Here is a 22,810-nt window from a genome sequence, read left to right as displayed (position 1 = left end):
ACCTTCCACAGCCTCGAACGGTCTTTGAACATGACCCTGCTGGAAGGTGGAGTCCTGACACGTCGGTCATGCCAACTTGAGAAGGTGCTCAGTGGCTTGTTTTTTCAACCACAAAAGTGACCCGACACAGTCACTTCTAATTACAAAATCCACTAGGAAAAAATGGTACCTGCCGTGGCCTCCCGGTTCCTAGAAGAAAGCGCTGGTAGCAAAGGTTTGTCCAAGCCAGGCACAATGTGTCTGTCCATAGGCTGGTGGCCCCGTGGCAGTGTGTCCAGCCTCAACGGAGGAGTCAGTCAGAGCATTCCTAGACTTAAGGAACCTTCTGGAGGCTTTCTGGATGTCAGAGCAACTTCTTCAACATAAAGTCTCATGATTAAAATGACCCAGAAACTAACAGACCCAATACAATCCTCTAACACTTGACAACATGATTGGGAGATTCAATGGCATCAAAGGATCAGGCATTTGAGTCATCTCACCTCACTGGTAAGGTCCACACATTCTGCCCAGGACCTTGGCAGCTATGCACTGCACCTGAGAACTGCTGGGTCAGCCTGCTGCCCTGGTTAGCGGCACTTTTTTTGGGGGGTGGGGTGGTGGTGGTGGTGTGAGACAGGGTTTCTCTGTGTAGTTTTGGTGACTGTCCTGGAACTCACTCTGTAGCCCAGGCTGGCCTTGAATTCACAGAGGTCTGCCTGGCTCTGCCTCCCGCCCGAGTGCTGGGATTAAAGGCGTGCGCCACCACCGCCCCGATGCGGCACATTTTTGTGGCCCTGGTTTCCCGAGTCTGACAGTCAGGTCCTTGGGCCGCGAAGTGAGAGGGCCGCGCACTTCCTGTCTGACGATGAGCACAGCCTTCCTTGCTGCTCCACAGCTCTGAAGGAAATGCTCCACTCACCCGGGACGGCCAGTCGTGAAGAAGTCCAGACCAAGTTTGAGATCAAACAACTTAGGAAAAAAGCCTGAAAGCCGGGTGTGGTGACATAGGCCTGTAATGCCACACTTGGATGACAGAGACAGGAGACCCTGTCTTAGAGGAAAGAGAAAAGCTATCTCCTACGCAGCACATTGTCCAGTCACATCAACACTGGACATGAGTCGGCTGCTCACAGCCATAAAGCCCCACTAAGCCTGCTGCCTCGGGGCTTGAGGACAAGGTTCCCAGGCAGAAAGGCTCTGTCCGTAGCAAGGCTTTATTTTCCTTTTTTATAGGCTCTGTACCCAAAAAATGCATTTCCATACTCTCTTTCTCCAATTTTTTCAGAGGCTCCAGGAAGTTTAAAGTTATAATCCGTGGTGATGTAAGGAATTGTCCCTTCGGGCCCAGGCTGAAATGGAAACACAAACCAACAGATAGTTCCTGTCCAGACAGCCTCGAGGAGCAGAGGGGTTATCCCAACTGGAAGGCAGTATGAACACAGCTGGGCAGCAGGCTCTGGAGCCTGAGACACTTAGGATGTTCTTCAAAGGCCTTTTTTTTTTTCCCCCTCCCGAGACAGGGTTTCCCTGTGTAGCTTTGGAACCTGTCCTGGAACTCTGTCTGCAGACAAGGCTAGCCTTGAACTCAGAGATCTGCCTGCCTCTGTCTCCCAAGTGGTGGGATTAAAAAAGTGTGTGTCGGGCTGGAGAGATGGCTCAGAGGTTAAGAGCACAGGCTGCTCTTCCAGAGGTCCAGAGTTCAATTCCCAGCAACCACATGATGGCTCACAACCATCTATAATGAGATCTGGTGCCCTCTTCTGGCATGCAGGTATACATGCAAGCAGAACACTCTATATATAATAAATAAATCTTTAAAAAAAAAAAAAAAAGTGTGTGTCACACCATCTGACACCTTATTTAAAAAAAAAAAAAAGATTTATTTATTTTATGTATATGAGTGCTCTATCTGCATGTACAACATTATGCCCGAAGAGGGCATCAGATTCCACTAGAGATGGTTGTGAGCCACCATGTGGTTGCAGAGAACTGAACTCCAGACCTCTGGAAGAGCAGTCAGTGCTCTTAACTGATGAGCTATCTCTCCAGGCCTTTTTCTTTTTCTTTTAATTTTTTATTTATTTATTTATTTTTGGTTTTTTGAGACAAGGTTTCTCTGTGTAGCTTTGCACCTTTCCTGGAACTTGCTTTGGAGACCAGGCTGGCCTTGAACTCACAGAGATCCGCCTGCCTCTGCCTCCCGAGTGCTGGGATTTAAGGCGTGCGCCACCACCGCCCGGCTCTTTCTTTTTTTTAAATAAAAGGTCTTGCTATGTATCCATCCTAGGCCAGCCTCAAACTCGCAAAAATCCTCCTGCCTTTTTGTAAATTTAAAAATATATATATTTGCCAAGCAGTGGTGGCACATGCCTTTTAATCCCAGCAGCCAGAAGGCAGAGGCAGATGGATTTCTGTGTGTTTGAGGCCAGTCTGGTCTACAGAGTGAATTCCAGGACAGCCAGAGCTACACAGAGAAATCCTGTCCTGAACAACCAATACACATATATTCACTTACTTGGTTTTATGTTTATGTGTATCTGACCAGATATAGCCTCAAAGGGCCTCTGGAGCAAACAAGCCTCCGTGCCATCTCTCTACCTTGACCCCCCACCCCCACCCATCATGAGAGATGTTCATGCTCCTTTCAGATCAGATAGGAGATAAACACAACCAGGACCTCCGCCCACTTGGCCCCGCCCATAAACACCAGTGTGCTCTCTGGTGTGCTCACAAGACTGCTGGTGTTGCACACTGTCATGCACTTTAATTTCAGCACTTGGGAGGCCAACTTGGTCTATAATGAGGTCAACCAAGACTCCACAGTGAGATGCTGTCTCAAAAACAAACACACACACAAGGCTGTCCGAAGGAGGGCAGTCCTACGGAGGCTACCTCTGCCCTCCACATCCTTCCCCTATTACTGGCTCTACACTGAGATCCTGACTTGAACCTTTTGAGGCATCCAATATCCCATCTTATGTCATTCAAACCACATAATAAAGTGTATGTCTCCCAGATAAAGGAACTGTTGCCTTAACACAGCCAACCCGCTCATTTCCACCTGCCCAGGTTCCCTGCAGGACTGTCCTGTGTGGGCTCACCTGGTTCTTGAAAATACAATGTGGAACAGTAATGGAACCAATCAGCAGACAGTTCACAGTTTTCAACTCTTCTGGAGGCAAAGGGGTGAGGATGTGGTACAGCCGCTGGTCCATGTCAATGCCTCTGCAGATGCCTTGAAGATACAGAGCAACATCAGCCATTCTGCAGACAGTGCACATTTCAACCAACAGAAAGTGAGGTTCATCTTGACATTAAGAGTTTTATTTTGGAGCTGAAGAGACAGCTCAACAGTTAAGAACATTTGATGCGGGGCTGGAGAGATGGCTCAGAGGTTAAGAGCACTGACTGCTCTTCCAGAGGTCCTGAGTTCAATTCCCAGCAACCACATGGTGGCTCACAACCATCCGTAATGAGATCTGGTGCCCTCTTCTGGCCTGCAGACATAACACTGTATACATAATAATAAATAAATAAATCTTAAAAAACAAAAACAAAAAAAAAAAAACATTTGATGCTCTTGCAAAGGAGCTGGGTACCATTTCCAGAACCCATACGGTAGCTCACAACTCTGCTCCCATGGGATCTGAAGCCCTATCCTGGCTTCTGAGAGCACTAGGCACAGGATGCAGACAGAGCTGGGTACCATTTCCAGAACCCATACGGTAGCTCACAACTCTGCTCCCATGGGATCTGAAGCCCTATCCTGGCTTCTGAGAGCACTAGGCACAGGATGCAGACAGACATGCAGGCAAACACATACACAAAGTAAATTAAGGAGTTTTAATTTCTAGTGCTTTGCTCTCAGAATACGAAGAGCAGTAACTGAGGGGTATCGAGATGGCTCAGCAGGGTTAAGAGTGCTTGCTGTTCTTCCACAGGACCCAAGTTCAGTTCCTAGCACCAACTTCAGGCAGCTGTAACTCCAACTCCAGGAATCCAACCCCCAACACCTCTGGTCTCCAGGAACGTCTGCACTCGTGCACATGCCCACATAATTAAAAATGAAAGTCACAGAGAACCACCTGCCTGTTTCTCCTGGAGTAAGCACCATGCCCAGCTAAAAACAAAATAAATCTTAAGAAAGTATAATTCTTTAATTCTTTGGACATCCCCCTGTTCAGCTGTGAGGGACCAAACAGGCCAACAGAAGACCTTGGATAGTTGTGATGAAGGTAAGGAATGTAACACGGAGAAGCACAGAGAAAGACATCAATTCCCCCAAAGACAAGGTACAGGTACACGGTCAAGACCAGCTGTCTACAGTGAAGTGGACAGGGTAAGAGGCATCATTTACTCTCAACTCACCAAAGCCCAAACAGTCACATATGGGGTTCTGGGCAAGCAGGATGGGCCCCCGAGTGTATCCTTTCATATCATCCAGGATCTTGCAAAGGCCAACCCAGCTGGCGTTCACGGCGTACAGTATATGGGCAGGGGCAACATCAGCATGTGTGATCCGGACAGCAACTGCACTGAAGGGGACCTGGAGAATACACCGTAACTGCTCATCTCCCTGATTCACTTCTACTGAGAGGCTTCTTCCCAAGACATGGACTTTGTGTAGTCCAAGTGGACCTCAAACGTGTAGTCCACTGCCTCAGTCTCCTAAGCCCCGAGCTAATGGCATAGACCACACGGCTGACTTAGAGACGCTTTAACTGTGTTCTCTGTGTGTGTGCTCACGTGTGCTCACTTGAGTGTATTTTTGAGCACTCGCATATGGTGGCAATGGTGGCACACGCCTTTAATCCCAGCACTCGAGAGGCAGAGCCAGGCGGATCTCTGTGAGTTCGAGGCCAGCCTGGGCTACCAAGTGAGTCCCAGGAAAGGCGCAAAGCTACACAGAGAAACCCTGTCTCGAAAAACAAAAACAACAACAACAAAAAAAACCAAAATGCTGCCGTGTGTGTGTGTGTGTGTGTGTGTGTGTGTGTGTGTGTGTTTGAATGAGAATGGCCCCCACAGGGTCATAAGTTTGAATGCTTGGTCGCCAGTTAGTAGAACCGTTTGGGAAGGATTAGGAGGTGTGGCCTTGGAGAAGGCATGTCACAGTGGGGTGGGCTTTAAGGTATCAAAAGATTGCAGTTCCCAGCTTGCCTTCGCCTCTTACTGTGAATCCAGATGTGAGTGAGGTCTCGGACGCCCCTCCCACCAATGCCTGTGATCTGCCCTCCTGGACTCTACCCTCCCCAGCAGTCAGCCCTATGAACCTTTCTTGTATAAGCTGCCTTGGTCATGGTGTTCTGTCACAGCAATAGAAAAGTACTTAAGACAGTACGTGTGCACATGCAGGTGAAGCTTAGGCTGATTGCTTCAACCTAGTCCTGTGGAATGATCCTTCTGGACACAATGAAGACGTGTTGCTCTCATTGTTAATAAAAAGCTGAGGGGCTGGAGAGATGGCTCAGAGGTTAAGAGCACTGACTGCTCTTCCAGAGGTCCTGAGATCAATTCTCACAACCACATGGTGGCTCACAGCCATCTGTTATTTGATCTAGTGCCTTCTTCTGGTATGTAGGCAGAACACTATACATAATAAATAACTCTTAAATAAAAAAGCTGATTGGCTGATGACTAGGCAGGATTTTCGGGGCAGAGAGAATGACAGGAAGGACGAAGGTGGAGTCTGAGAATTTTTGAGCCAGAAGCAGAAGCAACATGGGAAGTTCATAGATGAGGTAAATGAGCCTCGGGGCAGCACATAGATGAATAGATATGGGTTAAGATAAGCTGTAAGAGCTGGAGACAATCTAAGCTATCGGCACAAGCATTTATAGTGACTAAGTCTCTGTGTGATTCTCTGGGGACTGACTGGCGGTTCTCCATACAGCACACAGCTCGGGAGAGGCTCTGGGCTCAAACACCCTCACCAAAACAAGCCCTGCTGCTGTCAGTGTTCACCATCTCCACCCCAGATCCTAATCACAGAGCATTCCCCAAAGCAATCCCCAGCAGCCTGGACTCAAAGTTCCAAACACTTTTGCTGTGGGATGTTCTGTATGGCAAATGTGTTGCTCTGATTGGTCAATAAATAAATCACTGATTGGCCATTGGCTAGGCAGGAAGTATAGGCGGGACAAGGAGGAGAATAAAGCTGGGAAGTGGAAGGCTGAGTCAGAGAGACACTGCCAGCCGCTACGATGACAAGCAGCATGTGAAGATGCTGGTAAGCCACAAGCCACGTGGCAAGATATAGATTTATAGAAATGAATTTAAGCTGTAAGAACAGTTAGCAAGAAGCCTGCCACGGCCATACAGTTTGTAACCAATATAAGTCTCTGTGTTTACTTGGTTGGGTCTGAGTAGCCATGGGACTGGCAGGTGAGAGAGATTTGTCCTGACTGTGGGCCAGGTAGAAAACTCTAGCTACAAATGGCGTGGCAACGTGGTGGCAAGAGTTTCCACCTAAAACCTGAGAGAAAAGATTCTAAAACGGAGCTAAAAACAGTTCCTAATTGTCTCTCTCAAATGAGCGGCAGCTGGCGGTTTGAGCTACTGGCAGGTTCCTAGCGTGTGCGCTCGACCTGCAGTATGGCGGGAATGACGCCTCTGCAAGTGGCACATTAAGCTGCGTGGTGGATTTAGCCTTTGCTAGTACAAAACAAAAAAAGAGGTTTCTGGGCTATACGCTGCTTGGATAAAAGCATAGACCCACGATAGCTCCCAGAGCTGGCGGTAAACCACCGCCATGTTGGGAAGCTGAGGTGGGCGAAGCCAGCAGCCACAGCTGATGCAGTTTAAAGCAATAGATTCACAATAAGACAGATTCAGATATAATAGTTTACAATGTGTGTAAAATATACGTAGGCTTGAAAGAGACAAAAAAGGTGATATATACAGTTATATAAACAAATACATAGTTTTAAAAAATAAAGTCTTTAAGGAGACAGTAAAATTAATATAAAAAATAAGCCACGTAAAGATGAATATTACACAGAGAATCTGGATTGTGTTGTCTTTGGGATTTTTAACTGCAGAAAAACATTTGATCGTAAAAGCTGTTAAGTTATGCCAAAATGTACATTTTAAAGGTACCTTGACTTCAAAATTTGGATATAAGGATATGTTGCTTTGGAAAGGAGACTCTGCTTTTGTTCCCACAGAAAGCCAGAGGCTATGGATTTGTTCCCGATTAAGACACATCAGGTTTGACCAGCCAAGACCCCCTGAAAGGTCTCTGATGACACCATGGCCCAGATGATCCAACATCCAGAACCATTTCAAGGCAACTGGCTCAGACAATACAGCCTCATGGACTACTCCATAATCCTAAAATTTTCTTTGTGTTCCCATAAGATACAGCACCCCCCTCCAGCAGGAAGTAGTAAGAGAAGCTATGCCCAAATTCCCAAATTATATGTAATTTTACTTTGTTAAGGTTAAAACCTTCCTTTTTGGAAAAAAAAAAGGGGGAAGTGCTGTGGGATGGTCTGTATGGCAAATGTGTTGCTCTGATTGGTCAGTGGCTAGGCAGGAAGTATAGGCGGGACAAGGAGGAGAATAAAGCTGGGAAGTGGAAGGCTGAGTCAGAGAAACACTGCCAGCCGCCACGATGACAAGCAGCATGTGAAGATGCTGGTAAGCCACGAGCCATGTGGCAAGGTATAGATTTATGGAAATGGATTAATTTAAGCTGTAAGAACAGTTAGCAAGAAGCCTGCCACGGCCATACAATTTGTAACCAATATAAGTCTCTGTGTTTACTTGGTTGGGTCTGAGTAGCTGTGGGACTGGCAGGTGAGAGAGATTTGTCCTGACTGTGGGCCAGGCAGGTAAACTCTAGCTATACACTTTGGTGTTGGAACCCGACAGGAATAACAAGGTCCCCTGGAGGCTACTCTATGTACCAGGCACCGCCAGGAAGGCTCACGGAGCCTACAGCATCCTGAGACATCAGGCACTACCTTCATGCAGGTAACAGTGCAAACGAGAGACAGCCACCAGATCAGGCAATGTATAGCTGACATGAAACTACAATCCCTACCAGACACTAAGCTTGCCAGCCAAGGACCAAATGCCACCTCTCCATCTTCTGCCAGGTAACCCAGGCTTACTGTTCCTTAGTTTTCCCATCTGAAAAATGGGGATAATATCAGAACCCAAACCACAGGGCCGTTTTGAGAATTAGGGAAACAATATACAGGAGGAGGCAGAGTGCCCGGGATACAAGAGGCCTCAAGTATCAGTCAACAGATGGTTTCTCCCAGCACTCTGATTACCTGGTAGGGTGTGAGGCTGTGCAGAGGACTAAGTGGCCCTGGCACAGGAGGCATCAGCTGGCTAAGGTAACCCAACACTGCCAGATCTCGGAAGATTTTGTTGTATTTGGCCCTGAAAGGTAGAGCAGAGCAAGTTGAGTGGAGAACACACCAAACCCACTTGGGGGCAGAAGTGAACAGCACCTCAATTGACATTAGGCAGCACACTAGACCTTGTTCTTTCAGATACCCTCAAACCCTCGGGCTGGAGATGTATGTGGTTCAGTGTTAGAGCTGCCAGCACGTTCAAGACCCTGGTCTGATGGCCAACCCTTCCCCCCATCTCTCCCCACCTAAAACCCTGCCTTGACACAGGCCTCCAAACAACAGAAAGCCCAACGACTCCTCAGCACTGAGCCCTTGGTCACTAGCGTGGGAAGCCCCATCTCCATGCCCCCACCAGAAATCATTCTCCTTCAAACATATAGCAGTGGTAACTGAAAAAAAAATCTTAAGAGTATCATCTCTCCTTTTTGTTTACCAGGTGTGAATATATATTGTGTACCCTAATTAATAAACTTGCCTGAGGATCAGAGGACAGAGCCAGCCACTAGATTAGACATTGAGGTCAGGCAGTGGTGGCATAAACCCTTAATCCTATCACTTGGGAGGCAGAGATCCGTCTGGATCTCTCTGAGTTCAAGGCCACACTGGAAACATAGGCAGGCAGTGGTGGCACATACCTTTAATCCCAGTACTGGGAAGCACACACGCCTTTAATCCCAGGAAGTGATGTCTGGGCAGAGAAAGGTATATAAGTTGTGAGGAAACAGGAACTCACTCTCTTTAGGCTGAGGATGTCGTAGAGGTAAGAACTAGGGGCTGGCTGCTCTGCTTCTCTGATCTTTCACTTTCACCCTGATATCAGGCTCTGGGTTTTTCGTTAAAAGACCATCTAAGATTCGAACAGCAACAGGGCTTCACAACAAGCTGGCCTTGAACTCATGATTCCCGGTCCTGCCTCCCAGGGTCAAGAATGAACCATGACCAGCTTTCTAAACAAGTGAGCACACAATGCCTGGCTCACTGCAGGAAGCTTCATTCTTTACTCAAGTGACACTTACCTATTTTTTTCATTTTTGTCACATAAAAATTCTGAGTGAACATACATCAGCTTATGTCCAGTGAAGACTGGAACTGGACTAGAGTCTTTCTCTTCCTCAGTAAATTCCAAACTGTCTTCAAATTCTTCAATTTCAAAACCTCGATGTCTCCTTTTGATCTTGCTTTTTGTATACAGGCCATCTGTGAGCTCCACGTATTCTGAGGTCAGAGTGGGCATCAACCTTCCCCGGCTAGTAGACAACTGAACAACATAGTTGGGAGACAACAATCGGATCAGGTCAACCAGCAGCAGCAGTCCATCATCTGCGGTGGAGGAGAGACGGTGAGCACAGTGGAGCAAGCGCTAAAGACACGGGCCGGGTGTGGCGCACGCCTTTAATCCCAGCACCTGGGAGGCAGAGCCAGGCAGATCTCCGTGAGTTTGAGGCCAGCCTAGACTATAGAGTGAGTTCGAGGACAGCCAGGGCTGTTACAGAGAAAAACCTTGTCTCAGAAAACAAAAACAAAAAAACCCCCAAAAAACAAAACAAACAAACAAAAAAAATCAAGATAGAGAGACATGGCCAGGCAATGTGTACACACCTGACAAGACCTGACGCCCTTTTCTGGCTTCCAAGGGCATACAGTGTTTGGACAAAACAGTCACACAAAAATCAATCGATTAAAAAATAACCAACAACCCCAAAGCCCAGAAACCGGAGCTGTGGCTCACTTGGTAGAGTGTTCCTCAGTATGCAGGAAGCCCTGGGTTTAAGCCCAGCACCACATAAAAGGGACAGTAAAGACAAATACCTATAACCTTTATACTGGGGAGGACATGGGAGGAGGGTTACAAGTTCAAGGCCGTCCTCAGCCACATGTATGGAAACATCATAGGGCACCCCGTAAATGTGCACCTATACAGCACTCATGATCTGCTTACACTGCAACACATGTATATGGGCTTACCTTTCACCCAGCCCATTGTGTTGATGATAAGTGGGGACTCTCTCTTGTAATCTCTGAACACGTATTTTATTATTTCGATGTAATTCTCATAGTCATTATGACAATTCATCTTCCCGTAGTACACCATCCTCTGTGGCCTCCTCGGGTGGGTGTAAGGTGGTCCTAGGGAATAAAAGACAGGGTCAGGAACCAAGCATTGGCCCAACACAGAAGGCTATAGACCAATGGTTCTCAACCTCCCTAATGCTGCGACCCTGTAAAACAGTTCATGCTGTGTGTGGTAAGCCCCAACTGTAACATTAATTTTGTTGCTACTTTGTAACTGTAATTTTGCTACTGTTATGAATCGTAATATCAATATCCAGTATGTGACCCCCATGGGAGTCATGACCTACAGTTTGAGACCTGCTGCTACAGGAGTTCCATCTACATCACTGCCAAGCAAAAGTAACCATGCCATGGCCACAAAACAGTGGCCAAGATTTTGTGTTATTGCCAACCCTGACAAAGATCTTAGGAAATCTCAAACCACCAAGAACATCCCAATTTTGTTTTTGGAAGTCCATTTAATACAAGGACAACCCCACTTTCATATATGTAAGTCAGCTCCAATCATGTTCTGACATGGCTGCATTTGTTCCAGGTATCTGGGATACAATCACGAACCTTCCTACCTTCTAGGGCTTACAGTCTGTCAAAATTTCAATTAATATGGGGCTGGAGAGATGGCTCAGTGGTTAAGAGCACTGGCTGCTCTTCCAGAGGTCCTGAGTTCAATTCCCAGCAACCACATGGTGGCTCACAACCATCTGTAATGAGATCTGGCGCCCTCTTCTGGCCTGCAGGCATACATGCTATATACATAATAAGTAAATAAATCTTTAAAAAAAAAAAAAAAAAAAATTTCAATTAATGACCTTTAATAATCCCTGGCTAAGTGGGAGTTTATACTTTTTTTTTTTTTTTTTTTTTTTTGGTTTTTCGAGACAGGGTTTCTCTGTGTAGCTTTGCGCCTCTCCTGGAACTCACTTGGTAGCCCAGGCTGGCCTCGAACTCACAGAGATCCGCCTGGCTCTGCCTCCAGAGTGCTGGGATTAAAGGCGTGTGCCACCAACGCCCGGCGGGAGTTTATACTTTTAATCCCAGTATTTGGGAGGCAAGGCAGCTGGACCTCTGTGAGTTCCAGGCTAGCCAGAGCTACACAGTAAGAGCCCTAATGCCCCCCAAAGGAAAGAAAAGACAAAAAGAAATAAAGAAACCAGAGCAAGGGTTGGTGAGATGGCCCAGGGGCAAGAGCACGCACTACTCTGGCAGAGGACCTGGGTTTGGTGTCAAGAAGTTGACAGTCACCTCTCACTCCAGCTTCAGGAGCATCAGATGCCCTCTTCTGGCTCCAAGGACACTTGCACTCATGTGCACAAACCACCCTCCCCTGAATACACATAATTAAAAATAAATCTTAAGATGAGTGTTGGTGGCTCACACCTTTAATGCCAGCACTAGGGAGGCAAAGGCAGGTGGACCTCTGTGAGTTTGAGGCCAGCCTGGTCTATAGAGTGAGATTCTGGACAGACACCAAAACCACACAGAGAAACTCTGTCTTCATTTAAAAAAGTCCGTGTCATTATTTGGGAGCTGACTGGCAGGACAGAAAAAGACTCATTACAAAGAACTGACTCCTACAAGTTGTCACTGGATTTCTACATGTGTGTATGTGTGCCAAGACACTTGCACTCAACTCCTACTCAAAACAAGTGAGTGTAAAATAAATTTAAAAACCAAACAGTGGGCTGGGCATGGTGGCACACTTCTGTAATTCCAGCACTTGGGAGACAGGTGGATTTCTGTGAGTTCTAGGACAGCCAAGACTACACAGAGAAATATCTTGAAATACAAAAACAAAACAAAACAACAACAACAAAATACTAAAATCTCCAGGGACTTAAATAGGCATTCTTTCCAGATGTACAGGTGGCCAATAAGCACTGAAAATGTAAACACTGAAGAGGAGGACACCCAGTATTCGTAGTCACTGGAGCACAGAACACTGCTTCACGCCTGCCTGGTGGTCTGTAATCAAAACCACCTCCCCTGGCAAGAACAAAAAGAATCAATACCCTGCACACTGCTGGTGGCAACTTAAAAAAAAGATGGCCCAGCCACTGTGAAAACGCCTGGTGGTTTCTCAGACGTGAACACAGACTATCATAGGACCTAGCAACTGCACACCAGGCACACGACTGAGCAGAGAGCAGGGTCTGACTGTGTACTTGTCCACTGTTGTCATAGCAGCGCTGTTCACAGCAGCCGAGATACACAACTCCCACAGTGGATGGAGAGCTCAGTGGGTAAAGGTGCTGGTCACACAAGCCTGAAATCAAACCTCGGTCCCCAGACCCCAGAATGTGGGGACACACATCTGGCATCCTAGCATTCTCAAGAAGAAAGGTTGTAGTGGGTAGCCATCCCAGCTTTGGTCTGGAAGTTCCAACCCCTATTGAGGCTTCATTAACTATCATGCCTACAAGGCGGAGCCAAGAGAGGTCCCTGAAGATCCGAGATCCGGAGGTGCCACCCTCTCTGTTCCTGGACCCTGGATGGTGGAGGTTGACCGAGTAGAGTTCTCCAGAGAACACCACCGGACTCGACACACCTTCCCCAGACCCTGCAACCTACCTATCCCTTCATTTGTAAGTTACGCCACTAATAAACCTCCCTTTTAACTACGTGGAGTGGCCTTAGTAATTTCACCAACAAAAGGTGGCGAGGTGAGGTCACTTAAAAGCTTGCAGGCCAGCTAGTTTGATATATGCAGTAACACAACAGAAAAATAAGGGACCCTACCTCAACAAGGTGGATAAAAACATGCGATGCAAATACATAATGGAATCATCTCAGCTATACAAAGAAAACTAAGGTTATTTTTCTCCCAGTATGTGCATATGAATGTTCAAGCTGATTACCCTCCCTCCGCCTTCCAGCTTGTCATGGGAGCGCTGGGGTCACAGGCAGACGCACATGACCAGAGCCACCTTCAGGCTGGTGTGGCAGGACCTTTATATGGTGATATTTTATTTGTACTAAAATGTGATTTGTATGTTAATAAAGTTGCCCGAGGGTCAGAGCTAATAGAGCCATAGCAAAAGCTGGGCGGTGGTGGTGCACGCCTTTAATCCCAGCACTTGGTAGGCAGAGCTAGGTAGATCTCTGTGTGTTCAAGGATACAGCCAGCATTGGAGACACACGCCTTTAATCTCAATACCAACCATAGAAGACCTGGAGGTCTGTACAGACAGGCAGTGACAAGGCAGTCATGTGGTTGGGTTTACAACCAATGAGAAGGCAGAACAGAAAGTCTATATAAAGACAAACACACAGGAAGTAGGTCTCTTGGCTGAAGAGGATAGCTGAAGCTCTGACCTCTTGGGCTTTCATCTCTGCATTGGCTCTGTGTTTCTTATTTAATAAGACGGTTATTCCTACACCTTTACCCATCAAGCTTTGGTCTGAGATTAAGTTGACACATTCTATAACCTAGATTCTAATCAAACCAGATGCAGTACTGAGTGACTGGCTTACAAGACTAACTAGGAAAAAAAAAAAAAAAAAAAAAAAAAAAAGAAAAAAAAGAAAGACTAACTAGAAACATTCCCAGGGACAGAACTAGACCAGACAGTAACTAAGAGCAGGGCTGTGGAGTTGATCTGCAAAGAGAAGCACTTCACTGGGTGATAATAAAAAAAATCTGATGTACAGATAAACAGATTTAACATCCCTGCATTATACACCCAGAAGTGGCTAAGACGACCACATTTATTTTGTATATTTTATAATTCTAAAAAAATTCTATTTGCATTCTGAAACAGGAAAAGGATTTACAGGTGAATGCAGGAAAAAAATCATCTGTGGACTGTTAAACAGTACTGGGTCAGGGTTCAGGTCACCTAGAGGTTATTAAGGTGAGATGTATTGTGAAATTTATACAAAACAGGAGCTGAAGATTGCTCACAGGTTAAGAGCACTCGCTGTTCTTCCAGAGGGCCCAGGTTCAACTCCCAGCACCCACACGGCAGCTCACAACTATCTGTAACTCCAGTTCTAGGAGATCTGACATCAGTTCTAGGAGATCTGACACCCTCACACAGACATACATGCAGGCAAAACACCAATACACAAAAAATAAAAATAAATTATTAACAAAATTTACATAAAATAGTTCCATTTCCTAAAATAAAAACACATTCAAGTTTGTTGTGGAAGCTGGAGGCAGAGCTTTGCATATTTTACATTTGATCCAGAATTTTGTGACTGTGATTACTTGAAACCTGTAATACATACCCAGCAGTGGTTCTGTAATGTTAAGTAAAGCAATGCAGCCAGGAGGAGTGAACTCCGTCTGCCCCAGGTCACATTCCAGATAGTCAACTCCAGGAAGGCTGGAAATTATTAAAGAGAAAGATAAATCTCAGGCAGCTGTCCTCTGTAGCTGTGACTTTGTGTGACATGTGGACATCATCACCTTGTGTAACCTTGTAGCTGTCACATTCCAAAAGCAAGGCCCCATCCCATTCACAACAGGCAAGGCTACCGCCAAAACCTAACAGCCCAGTCCTGGGTTTGGGGAGGACACCTGGACCAGTACAGATTCCAAGACCAAGCATCCCCTCTTCTCCAGGTCAGTCAGTGAAGAGTGCCACTGCCCAGCCGACAGCACATAGAACTGAACACAATCCCACTGCTAGTCTCTCCATCAAGCTGGGCATGTTGGCTTAAATCTGTAATCACAGCACTGGGGAGGCTGAGGCAGGAGAATCACCAGGAGTCCAAGGCCAGACTAGTCTAGAAAGTGACACCATGTCTCAGGAGATCCAACAAAAACCCAGTTTCTCCCCTGGCATCTCACTTCATGCCCAGATGTGACCAGATGAAAACACAAGCATGCTTACCTATTCAATAACTGGTTAATCAGTATTCTACTGAACGTTGACTTTCCAGTGTCACAAGCGCCACACAACAGGATGACAGGGCAGCCATCTACTTTTGCAGGTAAAACAAACAGTGAGCCCCAGTCCTCAGGACTGAAGTTACACAGTGCCTGAGGCTCTGGAGAATATGGAATTGAGAAAAGGTGATGCTCACCACAGGACGCGCTGACTAGCTCTTCTAGGGCACAAAGGCCGCTCTCATTCAGGCAGATGCCTTTCTTCTTCCTCTGTCTTCTGATACCAATCGTCTTCAAAGTTATATACTCAGAATTAATCCGCACAGGAGTGTTCTGAAATGTAACAATTCAAACTCTAAGGAAAGTTTTCTTAAAGATATATACTTGCAGCTGGGCAGTGGTGGCACACACCTTTCATCCCAGCACCTGGGAGGCAGAGGCAGGTGGGTCTCTATGAGTTCAAGGCCAGCCTGGTCTACAGAGCTAATTCCAGGGCAGCCAGGACTACACAAAGAAACCTCGTCTCAAAAAACCAAAAAATAAATACACACGCATGCACGCACACACGCATGCACGCACACACGCACTTGTTTCTAAAATAATAAGCAACATGTAGTTGTGAGCTGTAAAACAAAACAAGACAAAAACTGGTTCCTTTGTCACAGAACCCAGAACTCAGCCCATCAGCATGTCCTGTCTATTCTTTCTGAAGTACATGTCTGTTTTCACAGCGTACACCCACTCTCAGGCTGCCACATGTCTGCAGAAAGAAAAGCATTAATTAAAACGTAGGGAGAGGTTGGTGATCTGAAGTCAAGGCCATCTCTAAACACAAAACAAAACCCAGGACTGGGGTTGGGGATTTAGCTCAGTGGTAAAGCGCTTGCCTAGTAAGCACAAGGCCCAGGTTCGGTCCTCAGCTCCAAGGGGAGGGGGGCGACATGGGACAGGGGGGACAGAATGACCCAGGACAGATGCAAATGGAACTGAAGAGTAATAAGGGCAGCTATGTTCATCTTTCACTGGGGTCCTAAAAGAAGCACAAAGAAGCTACAAAGGGATGTGCTAGCTGCTGTGGGGAGGGTGATAAGGGTCACCATACAAAAGGATGGAAGAAGGAACCACCACAAACACATCCTCATGCAACCAGCAATCACAGAGGGCATTCCCGCCTCTGTAGAGGGTTAAAATGTAATCCCAGAGTTGAAGAGATGGCTCCGTGGTTTAGAGCAATTACTGCTCTTGCAGAAGACCAGAGTTTGGTCCCTAGCACCCAAGTCAGACAGCTCACAATCACAATCACTCTAGCTCCAGGAAGTTTGACACCATCTTCCGGCTCCTAAAAATATGTGGCATAGACATATAAATGACAATAAAAAACTCTTCAGAATGCAATCACATGAAGGGCTTAGTGGATAAAACTCCGGTTTTTAGGACCAGAGTTCAAATCCCCAGTACCCATGTAAAAACTAGGGAGGTGTGAGGGCTGCCTGAAATTCCAGCACTTGGGAGGCAGAGACAGGGGAATCCTGGGAAAAGCTGGTTAGCTAGACTAGCTGCAACTGGTGGGCCCCAGGTTCGGCCAAAGACCTTGGACAACGTGAGTAAGTGGAGATGGACTGAGGCAGACATTCCATGTCAAGTTCTGACCTCCACATACACATTAGGCACCCCTCCACACACACAAATAAATAAAAATGTAATCACATTGGCATACGGCTTTATTCCCAGTACTCTAGAGGCAGAGGCAGTTGGATTTCTGAGTTTGAGGCTAGTCTGATCTATAGAGCAAGTTCCAAGACAGTCAGGACTGTTACACAGAGAAACTCTGTCTCTCAATAAAATAAAGTAACTATATGAGACACCACAGTAGCATTTGTCAGTAATCCCAAGACACCAGAGGCAAGAGGAATACAAGGCTGAGGCCTGTCTGGGCTATACAGTAATACTGTGTCTCAAAAAAAAAAAAAAAAAAAAAAAATGGGGATAGGGTCTGGAGAAATGGCCCAGAGGCGGGATCTTTCAGAAGGCTGATGTTCTGTTCCTAGCGCCCACGTATGTGGCTCACAACCTCCTCTAACTGCAGGTCCCGAACTGTAAACTCACACCTCTGGTCTCCACAGAAACTTGGCACCATGTGCATAGACTCACATAATTAAATACTGAAATAATAACACAAAAGAACATCAAGAACATCCATGCCCCAACCACCTTCATGGCATCTCCCTTTTCACAGCAGCTCCACATCAGGGGTGTCTTGGTTCCCTCTCCCAGCGTTACAGAACTATGAGAAGAATTCTTTGCTGGTTCCTGTCTTCCGGCAATTATGCAAATGAACTGCCAGGCTAAGTGGGGTTTGTTTTGAGACAGGGTCCCTCTGTAGTCCAAGCTGTCCAACATAGACAGAGTTCGAAGCCAGCCTGGTTCACAAAGCAAATTCCAGAACAGCCAACGATGTTACACAGAGAAACTTTATCTTTAAAAACCAAACAAACAAAACAGACCAACTTGGAACGATACACATTGTGATGTTGGTATTAATATGAGATCTTGGTACGAACAGGGAAGGTTATGGCTTAATGGCCTATGTGTCTCTATGTCAAGTTGACAAGGGGCCAATTGCGCTAGTTAGAGAAACCCTGTCTCAAAATACCTAAAAAGAGGGCTGGAGAGATGGCTCAGCGGTTAAGAGCATTGGCTGTTCTTCCAAAGGTCCTGAGTTCAATTCCCAGCAACCACATGGTGGCTTACAATCATTTGTAATGAGATCTGGCGCCCTAATAAATAAATCTTAAAACAAACAAACAAACAACAAAAAAAAAACCTAAAAAGAGCACTTGCTGTTCTTGCAAAGGATTGGGGTTTGATTCTTAGCACCCATAGGGAGGTTCATTCACCACCTCCTCAGGTACCAGGCACACATTCAGTACACAAGCATACATGCAGGCAAACACTTACACAAAATTAAAAAAAAACTGTAAAGTGCTGGGGAAACAGCTTAGCCAATAAACTCAAGGCCCTGGGCACAAACTCAGGCGTGGAGCTGGTGTTTGTGTGTGATCCCATCATCTGGAATGTACACACGGAGGCTGTGACAGCCATCCAGCCTCCTTGGCAAGCTTCAGGCCAACCAGAGACTGTCTCAAAGGACAGACAGCTCCCAAGTAGCAAAGCTCAAGGTGTCCTCTGGCTTCTGCATGCACCTACACATGCATGCATACCAGCATACACATAGAATCGCTTGTTCCTCCCAAGGTCACACAGCCTTATAAGCAAACACATCATGGACTCAATCAAGGGTCAGTTAAGCTGCGCTTCCCCTCTACAGTACCTGTCACTCCAGCCCTTCTTTCTCCTTCATTCCCACCCACCGTGTTAAAGCAGAGTTTCATAAGTCCCCCTTAACAACAACAAACTCTTGACTATAGCTCCCTGTAAACTAACTTTTTTTCTTCTTCCTTCCTTCTTTGTTTCCTTCTTTCTTTCTTTCTCTCTCTCTCTCTCTCTCTCTCTCTCTCTCTCTCTCTCTCTTTCCTACTTAATCCTGCAGTTTCTTTCTTCCCACCTCCTGACCTCAACATGAGGCTGTCCCTCAGCCGAGTACTGAAACCAGTCTGGTCCAGATCCTCGTCCTGCACCTGTGTCTTTCTCAGACCACCTTAATTGGACCCGCAATGCCTCCAACCCTGGTCATTCCTCGGCACCTCTGTGAACCCGGTTTTAACCTCCTCCGGAGTGACATGGCACCGACCTCATGCCCTCTCTCCTCTCAGCTACATCAATGTGCTCATGCTCTCTCTCTACCTAATTTTTGTTCTCAGATACCCTCTGTTGCAGGCTCCCAAATTAACAGCCCTACCATCTTCTCCAAACTGCAGACTCACAGACTACTGCCTACCTGACATCTCCAATTGAATGTCTTTTTTCTTTTTCTTTTTTTTTGGTGCTAGGGTGCCATGTAGCTCAGGGTGGCCTCCACATCACTATCTAGCTGGAGATGAATTTGAACTCCTTATCTTCCTGACTACACCTCCCGAGTGCTGGGATTACAGGCTCATCCTACCACAGCTGACAAAGAGGTGGCTTCTGCTGGACAATGAAACTGAGGAAGAAGAGGGAAAATGCTCATGACAACCTTTCTGTAGGTGCCTGTGTGAACGCACGCCACACCACGTAAATGGGGCCAGAGGACAAACCCCAGGAGTGTTCTTTCCTTTACCGTGAGTACCTGGGATGGAACCCTAACCATCAAGCTTGTTCAGCAGGTGCCTTTACCCATGACACACACACCTTTCTATAGAGACTCTCCTAACTGATGAAACCCCGAGGTGGTACCCCGTAACACCTTTCTATAGAGACTCTCCTAACTGATGAAACCCCGAGGTGGTACCCCGTAACACCTTTCTATAGAGACTCTCCTAACTGATGAAACCCCGAGGTGGTACCCCGTAACACCTACCCTACTCCCAAGACAGAGAGGATGGTCATTCTGAAAGCACTCCCTACATAGTCATTCAGCTGACTGTGCTGGTGCAAAGGATCGGCGCACCTAAATGAGTGCTGGCTTTACCTCCTGCAGGAAGACATAAGATGCACACTTATAGGAGCTCATGAAGTCCACAGCGGGGGTCCTCAGCTGCTCTAGCAGCAGAATGGAGCCCAGAGGAGGGAAATACTGGATTACCCAGTTTCTGTCATCTGCAAAGAGAAGAAGAACCACCTCAGAAAAAGTAACCATTTAGATCCCGAGGGTTGTCATCTCAACTACAGACTTGTGGAGAGTAGCACACAGTAGAGCTCATTTTTCCACGTCTGGGTGGAGACCCCACAACCCAAGACTGCTGCCTACTAGCTTCATGGTCACAGAAAACGTCTGTTGTAAAATGGTGGAAATAACAGCATTTTAATACTCAAGACCTCTGTGAGGTCAACAGAGTACGGAGACCAGAACGTAACAAGCACTTGAAACTGCCAGCCTTGATGTAGGAGGCTGAAGCCAATTACCCAGTTTCATGTGAGGCTTGAGCAGAGTCCGCAGCTCCCTTCTCATCTCCTTCTCACTTTTCTCAGGTTCTGAGTACCGAACCCCGCTGATGGTCAGGTAAGAGTGGGTATAGGCAGAGAAGACATCTCGGGCAGGCTGGCCCTGTTTGACGATATGGCCGTATATTTCCACCTGGCCATAGATGCAAGTCACCCGGCAGATCCCACTAAAAGTAAAGCCCTGGCAGGGAGTGAGAAAAACAGAACAAAACATTATGGATACTGTTACCAAAGACAGAAAAACTGGAAAATCTTAACTTGCTATTCACTTATCAAAATAATTTTTTTTTTTTTTGCTTGAGACAGGGCCTCATGATGGAGCCAAGGCTGTCCTAGAACTGACTAGGTAGACCAAGCTGATCTTCTCATGGAGAGCCAACCATCCCCACATTCAGAGTGACTGGTGAGAAAAATCCATGTGTATGTATCAAACTACAGAGCTCTGGGGCTGCAAAGGGGGCTAACTGAATGAACTGTGGACTGGTGGCTGTGGAGCCCCCATGGGACTGGACCAGGCCCTATGGATACGGAAGACGGTTGTTTGGCTCGAACTGTTTGGGGGGCACCCAGGCAGGGGGATCGGGATCTGTCTCTGGTGCATGGGCAGGCTTTTGGGAAGCCGGTGCCTGAGGTGTGACGCCTTGCACAGCCTTGGTGCAGTGGGAAGGGGCTTGGACCTGCCTAGGCTCAGTGTGCTGGGTTCGGCTGACTCCCCATGGGAGACCTCGATTTGGGGGGATGTGGGAATGCGGGGTGGCTTGGGAGAGAGGGCTGGGGGGGGAGGAGTGAGGAGGGGGCTCTGTGGATAGTATGTGGAGTGAGTAGAAAATTTCTTAATAAAGAAAAACGAAAAAAAAAAAAAAAAAAAAAAAGCAATGGCGGCTCTCGCAGGGAACCCATGTTTGGTCCCCAACACCCATATGGTGGCTCACAACCTCCTTTAACTCAGTTGAGGGTCCGACGCCCTCTTATGGCCTCTGCAGGCACTGCACGCACATGGCGTACCGAAATGCAGGCAAAACACTCAGACACATTAAAAAAAGCCAAAACAAAGCTACACTAAGTGACCAACTGTTAGGCTTTTAACTTAACCCTAAACATCATAACCCCATTGCAGCTCCCAACATACTCACAAACTCTACCACCCTGTGCTTACAAAGGCGCACAGACAGCATGCTCGTCTCCGATTTCTGAGGCCTCACTCCTTCCCCGCATAAGAGGGGCGATCTCCCTAACCAGGGTCCATGTCAGACCGCCTGGGCTTAAATCTTGGATTTGCCTTGCTACTGACTAACTTCGTGCAAGTTACCTACCTTGTTTTTCAGTCCATAAACACAAGAAAGAGATGGCAACCGTCGCTCCCGTGAGACCTGGGAGTGCTAAATAGTTTGAAACACCTCGAACGCTGGCAGCTACGTGCCCAATAAATCCGACCCATTAATTTGCTAGTATAGCATATCCAACAGGGCTACAGATTCCCGAGGAGGAGGATGGACTTGCATACGATCTGCATCCGGAGGACAAGGGGCGGGAACCAGAAGCTCCCCGCGGGCGACTCACCTCCCCGGCTGGCAGCAGCAACAACACACGGCCCGAGCCTAAGTCCCGCGTGGGTTGGGTGACGTTCGATGACAGGGTTTGGACACGGCGCGCGGGCTGGCTGCGGGGCGCGGGCTGGCTGCGGGGCGCAGGCTGGCTGCGTGGCGCGGGCTGGTTGCGGGGCGCGGGCTGGTTGCGGGGCGTGGGCAGACTGCCCGGCGTGGGCCGGCTGCGGGTCCGGACCTTGCACTTTGCTGCCACGTGCGAGCCCGCGGTGACACCCACCTTCCAGTCCCCGCCCAAGGCGTGGGCCCGCAGCAGCCGCCGTCGCAGGCGCCGCAGCTCGCCCCGGGTCAGGACCCCAAACCGCCGGCGGCCCCGACGACTGAGGAGGAGGTGGGGCCGGGCCTTGCGAACCCGCTGCCAAGAGGAGCGGCTCGGAACCCGCCTGAGCAGCACCTCCGAGTCCGCCATGCTTGGCCCGGAACGCCTCCGACGTGCCAATCTCGCGAGATTACGTCGCCCCGCCCCCAGAGTAAGACGTGAAGAGCTGCTGGCGCCCTCTCCCGGCCGTCCTCTGCAGCACATTAAGAACTTCAGCCCTCCCAGTCTAGGCTCAGGCGGCTAGAGAAGCTTTGCAATCTCACCCAGGGCCCCATTTACATTATGCAAAACCCCACCCTCGCCCTCTTCGTGAAGAGGGGGCGCCAAAGCCCCTGTATTTAACCACAAGGCCACCTCTCAGGAAATCCACCTGGGATTTCTTTTTCTTCCTGCAAGAAAAAAAAAAAAAATCCAGGATTGGCATTTAAAACAAATTCGGTCCATTTGTATAGGCTAGGTTTGCATACATTTGACTTCTGGCTGATGGGAGCAATCCTGGATAACAAGGTTAAACACTTTGAATGTCTGAATACTAGGGCCGGCAGGTGTCAACTCAAAGCCTAGTCTCAGGCTTACTTAATGGGGT

At 47.5% G+C, this 22,810-nt stretch overlaps 1 protein-coding gene across 1 annotated transcript; it reads right to left on the bottom strand.

The window, feature by feature from the left end:
• Positions 1-895: 895 nt before the first annotated feature.
• Nol9 (nucleolar protein 9) lies at positions 896-22,611 on the bottom strand. The gene is made up of 12 exons (XM_059255460.1): positions 21,862-22,611; positions 20,263-20,482; positions 19,829-19,956; positions 15,456-15,591; positions 15,263-15,350; positions 14,655-14,752; positions 10,317-10,478; positions 9,368-9,671; positions 8,265-8,376; positions 4,351-4,528; positions 3,084-3,217; positions 896-1,331 (listed from the first exon to the last, which is right to left on the bottom strand). Exons 1-12 carry the CDS (start codon positions 22,426-22,428, stop codon positions 1,197-1,199), a joined length of 2,262 nt encoding a protein of 753 aa, XP_059111443.1. The 5' UTR covers positions 22,429-22,611; the 3' UTR covers positions 896-1,196.
• Between the last annotated feature and the right edge of the window lie 199 nt (positions 22,612-22,810).

The sequence above is a fragment of the Peromyscus eremicus genome, chromosome 2 (genome assembly GCF_949786415.1).
Source record: "Peromyscus eremicus chromosome 2, PerEre_H2_v1, whole genome shotgun sequence".
Taxonomy (NCBI): Eukaryota; Metazoa; Chordata; class Mammalia; order Rodentia; family Cricetidae; genus Peromyscus; species Peromyscus eremicus.
The sequence above is the reverse complement of the archived record's forward strand: the minus strand, read 5'-3'. Positions and strand labels throughout refer to the sequence as shown.

Bases quoted from the DNA above. Each gene is read 5' to 3' on its own strand.
- Nol9 (XM_059255460.1), bottom strand. From the start codon at position 22,428: ATGTGCTGCAGAGGACGGCCGGGAGAGGGCGCCAGCAGCTCTTCACGT. The intron at 15,592-19,828 runs GTAAAGCCAGCA...GTTACATTTCAG, and splicing joins CTTATGTCTTCCTGCAGGAG to AACACTCCTGTGCGGATTAA. The intron at 15,351-15,455 runs GTGAGCATCACC...CTGCAAAAGTAG, and splicing joins GCTAGTCAGCGCGTCCTGTG to ATGGCTGCCCTGTCATCCTG.